The 12,422-nt window shown below is 58.9% G+C and overlaps 2 protein-coding genes across 2 annotated transcripts in view; one reads left to right on the forward strand and one right to left on the reverse strand.

Annotated features, from left to right (window-relative positions):
- LOC105759916 (uncharacterized) overlaps positions 1 to 12,422 on the forward strand; it is a 649,836-nt gene that overhangs the window by 564,732 nt on the left and 72,682 nt on the right.
- The window catches only part of LOC140681480 (uncharacterized), a 1,248,316-nt gene that overhangs the window by 420,652 nt on the left and 815,242 nt on the right, over positions 1 to 12,422 (reverse strand). The window contains 1 exon segment of the mRNA XM_072921322.1: positions 6,087 to 6,392. Coding sequence (XP_072777423.1) covers positions 6,087 to 6,392 — 306 coding nt within the window.

Here is a 12,422-nt window from a genome sequence, read left to right on the forward strand (position 1 = left end):
TCAGTTGGCTGCCAGGCTGCTTTTGGCAGGGCTGGGGGCATGGGCTGGGGTGGGTACGAAATGGGAGTGGGCTCCTGGCCCTGCCAACAGCCCCCAGCACCCACCTGTGGTAGATAAGGGACAGGCGAACGGAAGACCACGGGATGTGACGGAAAGAGAGAGACCCTTCCCCCTCTCCCTGCTCCACGCTATCCATTAACCCCAGGAGCATGTGGCCACACCTGCTCTGGTAACTTTCTACTCCCGACTAACCCTGGAGACCCCTCAACCCCCCTCTGACGTAGCAAAGACCCCCAAGACTATTTAAACCCACAAGATGAGATAATGAAGGCTTTCGATCGTCCACCATACTGGTGTCAGCGTCTTTGTCGATAGCCCGAGCGGTCTGGAGAGGCCAGACCGCCGTGCTGTCCCCTGAGCCAGGTCGCCAGTTGCCCTTTATAAAGGCAACATACTGGTGCCGAAACCCGGGACAAAAGGGAGAAAATCGCCCGGCTGTCGGGATACACCTGGACAGGAGCAGCGGACGGAGCGGTCAGACCGTATCTTGGCGCAGGGAGACGTCCCGGGACCCACGAGCGTCATGGGCAGCATCGCATGGGTCGTAAGTGTGATTTGTGGGCAATGGAGTATCGAATTTAAGCTCAAGGACTTTTATCTTGCTATAGTGAGGCTGCTTGAGCTTGGGGCAGCCGAATGCTCAGTGGATGCTATGCATCCGGGGATATGGGAACAGTGTACAGCCACGCTGGCCGGGGAAACGAAATCCTTAGGCAGTGGCAAGAGCGTTACGGCACGGGGCAAGGTAGAAAAAGCCCCGCGCAAGGCAATAGAAAAGCAGGAGACGCGGAGTGCAGCGCGTACGTGTTTATTAGTTAGACCCGGGCTCGGGATGGGGGCGGAAGCGCAGACCGTCCCTGAAGACAGTCCGCCCAGGAGCGGAGACCCAAAGGGGCTCAGCGCATCGCCCCCTTCCCCAGATCAGAGCCCGACCCCCGCCGCGGAAGCCCCCCGAAAAACCCCCACGGCGAAAAACCCCCAAAAAACCCCCACCGCAAAAAACCCCCGAGAGACCGCAGCTTCCCCGCCCATCCCGCCGCTGTCGCCGGTCAGCAACCCGATGTCAGAGGCGCAGCGGCGCGCGGAGCGCTTCTGGCAGGAGCTGGCAGAGGAAGCCAGAGTCGCTGAAGCCGCGGCTCGGGAAAAAGCCCCGGCCGCGTGGCCGCCTCAGCCCTTTGAAAATGGCGCTGATCGCCGTGGGGAGGGGCGGGGCGCAGGCGGTCCCGGTGCGAAAACCCAGGGAGTGCGCGATTTCGGGAATGCGCATGCGCGGGAGAAAGAGGCGGAGAGCGGCAGAGGGCATGGAGCCAATCGGCAGCCGCGCCAGGCGCCGCCACCATGTAAGGGAGAAACCACCCCCTGCGGGAGGCGCGGCGAGCCGGGGGGGCGGGAGCGGCCCCACCCCCGCGGGGAGGAGCGAGCTCAGAGCCGGACAAAAAGGCACCGAGCCCCGGAAGTGCGCTGGCATTTGACTTCCGGCGCGGAGCCCGGCAACAGCTCTGCCGGCTCGGAGGGGCCGGCGGGGGCCGGCCGGGACTCCGAAACCGAAGAAATGGAACCAGCGCAGTTCAAAACAAAACCGAATAGAGTTCTAAGCCGCACCGAAAAGCGGTCACAATACGAACCAACCCAGTTTTACCAGCTGGGGAAAAACACCCCTTGGAGCTGCGGGAGAAAACGGCGTCTCGCCAAGGAATGCGGGTCCCAGCCCTTGGAGACACGGGACGGGGTGGGGGGGCGCGCGGGCCGAACTCAGCCTCCTCCCACCGCAAATAGCAGCGCCTGTGCCGCAGGGTCAGCGGGGGACGCCCCGATACGGGACCCCTGGGTGGCCCTAGCCATGAAAGTGGGGAGGGAGCCCCCGAAGGGGGGAACGTGCCGCCTCTGTGGCAGTTGGGACCCCCACGTGGTGGGACTCCAGCTTTGGGCAGACACAGGAGCAGACTGCACAATCCTGCCCCAAGCCCTATGGCCCCGACACTGGCGGTGCAGGGAGGTCCCTCCAGTGAACGGGGTGGGAGGGCTGTCCCGAGCTTAGAAAAGCACCCAACTAGTAGCTATAACGCTGCACACAAAGAAGGGGCCAGAACGGACAGTAGCAGTCCACCCCTACATCTTGCAAAACTCCCCACCCCTGATAGGAAGAGACATCCTTGCTATGTCAGAAGTCAAGATTACAAATTTATAATAAGCACCACTGCTGCACACCCACTGCTGCAAATCAAACCTGACCCTCAAAACAAAACTCATGAGAAGCTGTGAGTTCTATTTGCAGGACATGCTCGTGGACTGTCCCCGTGATGCATACACCCCTGCTCCAGAGAGAGATAACGGACCGCCAAACTGCCAGACGAAACCCCAGAATCCCACGGCGGTGAGACCCAAACATGCACAGTGTCTCTGTGCAATTTTGCTATTGAGGCTTGTGGCCGGGGGACAAGCTGGCCCAGGCCACCATCCTCACGAGCCATTTAAGTGAATCGTGCAACATCTATCGAGTGACAAGGTGCTCAAAGAAGTCACCACAGTAAATACCCCAGCCTTCGTGTTCCACATAGCCAACCTGTTTAGAAGCTACCTTACTAACCCTAAATGAAACCAAATTGAACCTGACTAACCCCTATTAGCTTTACTATAATGTTAAAACCCCCTTTTCTACGAAGGCATTGCTTTAGACACCCCTTTCAGTTACTCCACAGCCAGGGCCCCCCACCAGTGCAGATGGGACACTCCCCGCAGAGGACCAATAAGTGTGTGATCCCATCTGCATCTGGGATGTAAGTTTGCCAGAGACCCAGAGTGAATCCTTATATGTTCCTTGCCAAATTTAATAACTATCGATTTCTGTGTTCAAGTTCTAATTGTTCCCAAGGTCTTGTATCACTCAGACGAAGAGATATACCATCTTCTCGAGGAACCTGACAGACTAACCATCGCAATGCTGCTCGGCCTGAGAGCAGCTGGCACAGCCACAGGTGTCTCAGCCATCGCAACCCATCAACACGGACTCTCTCAGCTGCAAATGACCATCGACGAGGACCTGCAGAGGATCGAGAAATCCATCTCCTATCTAAAGAAATCAGTCTCTTCGCTTTCAGAAGTGGTCTTACAAAATAGGCGGGGACTGGACCTTTTGTTCATGCAGCAGGGAGGACTGTGTGCAGCCCTGAAAGAGGAGTGCTGCTTCTACGCAGATCATACGGGAGTCGTTAAAGACTCCATGTCAGAACTCCGAGACAGACTGGCTCAGAGAAAGAGAGACAGGGAAACCCAACAGAGCTGGTTTGAATCCTGGTTCAATCAATCACCCTGGCTCACCACTTTAATTTCCGCCCTGGTAGGTCCACTGGCAATACTGCTTTTAGCTATTACCATAGGACCATGCCTGCTGAACAAACTAGTCTCATTTGTTCAGGCCTGTCTGGAAAGGGCAAACATTCTGTTCATAGGCCACCAACAAATGCTGTAAACCAAAAACTGCAAACACAGTCAGTCGCTAAAGCCTTCAAGACCTGCCTTGAAAAAATTACCCAGATTTACCAAACCACCCTTTCCTTACCAAGTTACAAGTTTGTACCTCACTCCAGTGCCTATATCTACGACTACCTCATTTTGTATATGATAAGGGGAGGGGAGATGTGGTAGATAGGGACAGGCGGAGCGGAAGACCACGGGATGTGACGGAAAGAGAGACCCTTCCCCCTCTCCCTGCCCCACGCTATCCATTAACCCCAGGAGCATGTGACCACACCTGCTTTGGTAACTTTCCACTCCCGACTAACCCTGGAGACCCCTCAACCCCCCTCTGACGTAGCAAAGACCCCCAAGACTATTTAAACACACGAGATGAGATAATAAAGGCTTTTCGACCATCTGCCACATTGGTATATGCGTGCGTTGATTAGCCCGAGTAGCCTGGGCGAGACCAGGCTGCCGTGCTGTCCCCTGGACCAGGTCGCCAGTTGCCCTTTATAAAGGCAACACTCAGAAAATTGTTTTAATATTGATTCTATTAGTTTGTTATTTAATCAATGATTTTCAGTAGATTTGCCTGTTCCCCCCACAGCAATTTCAACAGACTCTCATTGCTCTGCATGTTCCCCCCTTTTCCCTCTGTGGACTATAACTGGACCCCTGGGCTGGGCAGGACTTTGCAGACTCTCCCCAGCACAACAAGACGGATCCCCATGGTCCGGACCAGTGAGGATCTGGCCTGTGTTGGCAGCTATTCCCATCCCCCCTTTTCTCTCTCCCTCTCTATCCTTCTTATTTCTTTTCTGGCCCCACTATGGCATTTATTGTTCAGACCCCTAATAAAGGTGCATTTGTTGTGATTAAAGTGATAGTCCCCTGCTGTTTGTCTTTTGCACTTTGGGATCGGCTAAGGAACCATCACGACACCCGCCAGCAGCAGATCGTGACACCCCCCAGGAGACCTGGCCCGAGCTCCCCCTCCCCGCTCACCTGCGGGATGGGGGGCGATGATCCCACAGGTGGGGGTTGCGAATTCAGGCAGGGCTGACCGCGCGCTTCTCTCTGCTCTGCTCCATCCGCCTTTCTCCATCCTCTTCCTCTTCCTGCCGCCCCTCCTCTTCCATCCCCCCTCCTCCTCCTCCTCCTCCCTAAGCCCACCTCCCGCTCCTCCTCCATCCCTGCCCTTCTCTCCCTGCCCTTCCTTCCTCCTCCTCTTGCTCTCTAACCCCACCGCCTTCTTCTCCCTCATCCCTCATCTTCCATTGCTCCTCCTCCTCCTCCTGTGTCCCGTCCCCACCTCCTTCTCCTCTTCCATCCCTCCCCTTCCATCCCCCCTCCTCCTCCTCCTCCTCCTCCTCCTCCTTCTCCTCCTCCTCCTCCTCCTCCTCCTCGCTATCCCCACCTCCTTCTCCTCTTCCATCCCTCCTCTCCCACCCCTCCTCCTCCGCCTCCTCCTCCTCCCTAAGCCCACCTCCCGCTCCGCCTTCATCCCTCCCCCTCCTCCTCCCCGGCAGCGCTGGGAGGGACTGGGCTCTACCAGAATCCTACTGGGATCCTACTGGGAGTGACTGGGACTGTAGTGGTATCATACTGGGATCATACTGGAACCGTACTGGGGTCGAATGGGACTGTACTGGCTTTGCACAGACACCATAGTGCCCCACACAATCCCCGCTCCCGAAGGCCGAACCGTGAGGGGAAAGGGGGCGAGGAAAGGGCGGAACCGTGAGGGGGAAGGGGCGAGGAAAGGGCGGGACCGTGAGGGGAAAGGGGCGAGGAAAGGGCGGGACCGTGAGGGGAAAGGGGCGAGGAAAGGGCGGGACCGTGAGGGGAAAGGGGCGGCTCAGGCCAAGGGCGGAACTGTGAGGGGACGCTCTGTGAGGCGGCGCTCTGCAAACAGAACTGCCACGGACTGGGAATGAACGGCAAAGAAATCAGTAAATCTGAAAGTTTTATTTGCTATCAAATACATCCCAGCCACCCAGCCCCACACCATCCTCATCTCACTGCTCCAAACTGGGATCCCACTTCTCCCAATCTCCTCCCTGGCAGCTGTGGAATTGAGTGAGTTTGGCGTGGGATTGAGGTTTTTTTTGAGGTGGGAACAAGCAATTTGAGGTGGGATTAAGGCTCTGTGGGTCAAAATTAGTTCGTTTTCCGTGGGATGTGACTGGATTTGAGGTGAAAGATGGTTTCCTCTTGGCTTTTGGAGTGCAGACAGATGGAGAAGAGAAAAAAATGAAGGTCAACACAAAAGGAGAAGCAGCCAGGTGTGTTCCCAACATGGATCACAGGGAATGTGGGTCACCAGAGCTGTGCCCAATGTGGGTTCTCCAGTGGGGGATGGAGTTTAGCTCTTCTCGCACTCGGGGCACTCACAGGGCTTCCCTTACCGGTGCCTCTGTTGGTGTCGGGTCAAGTTAGAGCTCTGTGAGAATCTCTTCTCACACCGGGGACACTCGTAGGGCCTCTCCCCAGAGTGGATGCGCTGGTGCCTGAGGAGGTGGGAGTTCTGCCTGAATCCCTTCCTGCAGTAGGGGCAGCAGAAGGGCCTCTCCTCTGTGTGAACCGGATAGTGCTGGAGGAGACGGGAGCTGGTCTGAAACCTCTTCCCACACTTGGAACACTGGTAGGGCCGTTCCCCAGTGTGGATCCTCTGGTGCACGATCAGGTGGGAGCTGTGGCCAAAGCTCTTCCCACACTCCCCACACTCGTAGGGTTTCTCCCCAGTGTGGATCCTCTGGTGCACGATCAGGCTGGAGCTCTGGCTGAAGCCCTTCCCACACTCCCCACACTCGTAAGGCCTCTCCCCACTGTGGGTCCTCTGGTGCACGATCAGCTGGGACCTCCACATGAAGCTCTTCCCACACTCCGAGCACTTGTGGGGCTTCTCCCCATCATGGAGCTGCTCAGGGACCCCCAGCTCCGAGCTCTGGCTCCATATCCGGCCGCCTCCCCGGCCCAGGGTGGGTCTTTCCCCCTCAGATCCCCGCGATCTGCCTTTGCAGCCCCTCCTCGTGCAGGATCTCCGGGGCTTTTCCTCCCCATCGGGTTCCTGCGCCCTGGAGCCGCTCAAAACGGCCTCTTCTACGAGGTTCTGCCGCGGGGATTTGTCCTCCCTGCTCTCCATCCTCAGCTCCTGCCCTGGGGGAGGAAGGACAAGGAGAGGCTCTTCCTCTTCCTCGCAGCCTCCCAGGGGCTGGGAATGGGAAATCCTGGTTTGGGGAAAACAAGGGATGAGCACGTTGAGTTGGAAGCTCCCTCTGTCCCAGTCCATCTCTACAAGTCCCTGGCCACCTGGGCTCCATAAAAACCTCCCGAACACCGAGATCCAGCCCTGAAAAATTCTCCCAGGAGTTCCCCGTCCCTGCTCCCTCCCCTTTGCTGTTCGGGGCTCCCCCCTGTCCCAGCTGCTGGGGTCACGCTTGCATTGGGGGTCCCCCTTCTCCTCGCTGCCCGCCCTCCCCAGGCTGCCGGGAGTCCCAGCAATCCCAAAAGCTCCCCCCTCTTGGCTCTCCCCATTCAGGGGTGCCGGGGCTGTTTGGCTCCCGGGCTCCCTTCTCCCCTTATTCTCTGCTCTGGGCTGCCGGGGCTCCAAGGAGACCCCCAAGGGGACTTTTCCGCTCCGCTTCGCAGTTCTTCCTTCTCCAAACATCTCCCCAAAAAACCCAACCCAGGCACCCCCCAGGAGACCTGGCCCGAGCTCCCCCTCCCTGCTCACCTGCGGGATGGGGGCGATGATCCCACAGGTGGGGGCTGCGAATTCAGGCAGGGCTGACCGCGCGCTTCTCTCTGCTCTGCTCCATCCGCCTTTCAACCTCCTCTTCCTCTTCCTGACGCCCCTCCTCTTCCATCCCCCCTCCTCCTCCTCCTCCTCTTCGTTATCCCCACCTCCTTCTCCTCTTCCATTCCTCCCCTTCCATACCCCCTCCTCCTCCTCCTCCCCATCCCCACCTCCCGCTCCTCCTCCATCCCTGCCCTTCCCTCCCTCCTCCTCCTCCCCCAGGAGCAGCGACACCCTCGGTTCCCGTTCCCGCAGCCCCGGCAGCCCGCGGCAGGAGCGGGGATGGAGCCGGGACAGGTCGGGATGGGCAGCGCGGGGCTCTCGGCTGCTCCCAGCCGCTGTTCCGGGGGGAACCCGGCCCGGGCCAAAGGAGAGGCAAACTGGGGAAACTGGGGGCTGCACATCCAAACTGGGGCTGCCTGGGGACCCTGCCTGGGCACTGCCGGCCCTTGGGGCTCCTCTCAGGAGATCAGGAGGGGGGAACGCACAGAGGGCTCGGGGATGCCAGGAGTGGCAGCACTGCGAAGGACTGGTTTGTACTGGGATTGTACTGGAATCATACTGGGAGCAGCTGGGCCCATGCCAGGGCAGACTGCAGTCACCCCGAGGGAGACTGGGATCGTACTGGGATCATACTGACACAGAGTAGGAGCCTACGGGGGCAACTGAGACCATGCTGGGGGCAAATGGGATATACTGGGAGTGACTGGGAGCATGATGAGGGTGACTGGGAGCAGCTGTGAGCAACTGGGATCATGCTAGGAGCAACTGGGAGCAACTGGGAGTCACTGGGTGCCTGCTGGGGATGGCTGGAAACGACTGGGCTTATACTGGGATCATGCTGGAGGTGACTGGGATCATACTGGCAGTGAGTGCCATGACACTGAGGCTGACTGGGAGCAGTTGTGAGCAAATGGGATCGCTCTGGAAGGAACTGGGAGTGAGTGGGAATATGCTGGAAGGAACTGGGGACACTGTGAAAGACTGGGAGGGACAGTGAGGGTGAAAGGGGCAACTGGAACCATGTGGAGCACAACTGGTTCATATTGGCACTGACTGGGAGCACACTGGCGTCATCTCTGGATCATACTGGGAGGGACTGGACTAATACTGGGAGTGTCTGAGAGTGACTGGGAACACACCATGCACAGGATCCCTGTACTGGGGGTGACTGGGAGCAACTTGGAGCACTCTGGGAGCAAATGGCATCATACTGGGATTGACTGGGCTGATGTAGCTGGAGGCAACTGGGACCATACTGCGAGTGATTGGAAGTTACTGGGATTATACTGGGACCATACTGGGAGTGCTGGCATGTGACAAGGATCATACTGGAGGTTACTGGGCTCATACTGGTGATGAAAGGAAGCAACTGGGATCCCACTTTGGGCTGCTGGGAGCAACTGAGAAAAACTGGGATCATGCTGCAAGTAAACTGGAGGAATTGGGAATGACTGGATGCAGGCTGGAGACAACTGGGACATACTGGGCATGACTGAGATCATACTGGGATAACAAGCACCTTACTGGGATCACTGGGAGTGTCTGGGAATGACCACAGAGATGCTGAAGGCAACTGGGATTTACTGGGGATGTCTGTAACCTTACTGGGGTGACTGGGAACACACTGGGAACAACGGGGACCATGCTGGGGAGAACTGAGAGCGAGTGGAAGTGAGTGGGTCTACACCGGGGACAACTGGGCATGACTGGGACCATGCTGGGAGCAACTGGGATCATATGGGGAGTGATGGGGTTGATACAAGGGACAACTGGGGGCAACTGGGATCACACTGGGGAGAACAGGAAGCAACTGAAAGCATGCTGGGGGCAACTGGGATCCTACTGGATCTTACTTGGAGCAACTGGGATCAGGCTGGAAGCAATTGAGGACAACTGGAGTGACTGGGAACATGGTGGGAGCAACTGGGATACACTGGGAGAGACTGAAACCACAGTGGGGGTAAATGGGAGCAACTGGAACCACAGTGGATGCTAATGGGAGCAGCTGTGCCCATGCTGGATTCATACTGGGATCCTACTGGAACTGGCTGGCATCATACTGGGAATGACTGGAAGTGTGCTGGCTGTGACTGGAACCATGCTGGAGGTGACTGGGAGCAACTGGGCCCACACTGGGAGTGACAGGGAGTCATTCTGGGCAGGGCTGGAATCATACTGGGAGTGACTGGAACCATACTGGGGGGGACTGGGTGCAGCTGGGATCATCCTGGGAGCCACTGGGATTCCAGCAGGTGTGAATGGATCCTGGCTGGGGGTCACTGGGAGCTACTGGGCCCATGTTGGGAGGAAAATCTGGACACATTGGAAGCAACTGGGACCAACTGGAAGGTACTGGAACCGTGCTGAGGGGACTGAGACCACAAATGGGGAAACTGGGTTCATACTGGGAGCGACTGGGACCACACTTTGGGCAACTGCCAGAAACTGGGATCATGCTGGAGGCAACTGGGAGTAACTGGGAAAGACTGGGATCATTCTGAGGTCATCAAAACCTTACTGGGCCAACTGGAATATACTGGGAGTGTCTGTGACCATACTGGGGGGACTGGAACCACACTGGGAACAGCTGGGACCATGCTGGGGACAGCTGGGAGTGAGTGGGACCATGCTGAGTGGGACTGGGACTATTCTAGGGACACCTGGGATCATACTGGGAGGAACTGGGAACAACTGCAACTATTCTGGCAGCAACTGGGATCATACTGGGATCACAGTGGGAGCAGCCGGGTCCATGCTGGGTGAGACTGGGAGGAGCCAGGTCCATGGAGGGTGACAGGAATCATACTGGGATTGACTGGGAGTGGCTGTGAACAACTGGAATCATGCTGAAAGTAACTGGGAGGAAGTGGGAGGGACTGGGAGTATGCTGGGAGCGACTGGGATATACTGGGAGAGACTGGGAGTCATAGGGATCATACTGGTGGTTACTGGGGTCATGTTGGCATTGACAGGGAGCAACTGGGATCACACTGGGGGGCACTGGCATCATACTGGGAGTGACTGGGATCATACTGGGATTACAGTGGGTGCCAAGGGACCCTGACTGGGGGTTACTGGGAGCAGCCAGGCCCATGCTGGGAGCCAAATGCACACACACTGAGAGCAACTGGGAGCAACTGGGAATGACAGGCGTCATGCAGGTGACAACTGGGATGTACTGGCAGTGACTGGGATAAAACTGGGGGCAGCTGAACCATGCTGAGGTAACTGGGAGTGCCTGGCAAAGACTCTGGGAATGTTCCAGGCAACTGGGATGTACTGGGAGTACCTAAGAACATGCAGGTGGTGACTGGGACCACACTGGGAGCCACTGGGAATGTGCTGGGGGCAACTGGGACCATGCTGGGGGCAAGTGTGAGTGACTGGGGCCCTGCTGGGGGAGACTGGGATCATACTGGACTCATATTGGGATCATACTGGGAGTGACTGGGACTATACTAGGAGCAACTGGGAGAAGTGGGAACACACTGGAGAAAAGTGGGAGCAACTGGGACTTGCTGGGGGCAAATAGCGTCACAATGGGGAATGACTGAGAATGACTGGGCTCATACTGGGAGAAACAGGGATCCTGCAGGGAGTGAGGGGAAGTGACCAGGGTGATACTGGGACTGACTGGGCTCATCCTGGGAGTGCCCAGGAGACTGGAAGCACACAGGGGTAGGAACTGGGCACCTGCTGGGAGCAGCCCCTGGCGGCCCCGGTACCCCCGAACCCCTTTCCCGGCCATGCCGCCCCTCCAGCCCCAGCACCCCCATTGCCGGGTGCCGGCACTGCCAGGGGTCCCCCCTCTCGGGGTCCCCGCTGGGGCTCCTGGGGCTCTCCTCTCTCTGCGCTCCCGCCCAGGGAAGCCGCGGCTCTCCCGGGGCTCCCCAAATCCGGGGTCCCCCCGCCGCTCCCGCCGCTCCCGCGCGGTCCCCACGCGGCCCCGGCAGAGCTCGGAGGGCCCGGCCGGGAAGCCCAACCCGCACCGCGGGGGGACCCGCATCCCCCCGGCCCCGCCGGGGCTCTGCCGCCACCCGCACCGGGACACCCCAAAAACACCTCTCGGGGACCCCCGATGTCCCCCCGAGGGCAGCTGCGGCTCGGCCTTGGAGCCCTGCCAGCTCCAAACATCCCCCAAAAACCCCAAACCCAGGGAGCCCCGGGATATTTGGGGCCAGCTCCCCCTGCCCGGGCACCTGCGGGATGGGGGCGACGCTCCCGGGGTGCTGCGAGTTCAGACAGAGCCGGAGCCCCGCGGTTCATCCTCCCCGCTCCTCCTGCTGCTCCCGCTGCCGCTCCGCCTCTTCCTCCCTCCTCCTCCTCCTCCCCGCAGCCGCGGGAGGGGCGGGGATGGAGCCGGGACAGGTCGGAACGCAGAGACGGGTGGGGGGATGCCAGGAGTGACTGGGCTGTACTGGGATCATACTGGGAGCAGCTCCTGGGTGACTGATCCTACTGGGATCATACTGGGATCATACTGGGAGTGAGGAGGAGCAGCGCGGTGGCTCCAGCGCTGGGGCTGGGGGCGCTCCTGGCGGGCGAGGGGGGAGTGGGACCCCGGCACCGGGACCCTGAATCGCCATTGCCGGCACCGGGACCCCCCCTGCTCCCCTTATCCTGCACAGGGACCCCCCTGAATCCCCCATTTCTGGACATCAGGGTCCTCTGCTCCCCTTTTCCCTGCTCCCAGCCTCTAGATTTCCCGTGTGCCTGATCCTGGAACGCCTTGGAACACCTTGGACCCCCATTGCTGCCTTTCCCAGCCCCCAGCCTCACCTTTGTGCAAAGCCAGAGACCCTCTGAACTCCCCCTTCCCAAACACCCCGGGTGTTCCCACCCTGGTATCCCCTTTTTGGGAAACCCTGGACTCCCCTTTCCTGGGCTCAAGGACCCCTGGAACTCCCTTCTACCTCTCCATCGCTGCCCCCCCATTTCCGTGACCCTGAGACCCCCCTGCACCCCCATTCCTGAGAACCAAGACACCCTTTTACCCCTTTGCCCGGCACTGAGACCCCCCTGCACCCCCTTATCCGGCACGAACACAACATGTTCCCAGCCCCCGCCTCTCCCAGCCCCCAGCCCCACCCTTTTCCCTGAC

The sequence above is a fragment of the Taeniopygia guttata genome, chromosome 36 (assembly GCF_048771995.1).
Source record: "Taeniopygia guttata chromosome 36, bTaeGut7.mat, whole genome shotgun sequence".
NCBI lineage: Eukaryota > Metazoa > Chordata > Aves > Passeriformes > Estrildidae > Taeniopygia > Taeniopygia guttata.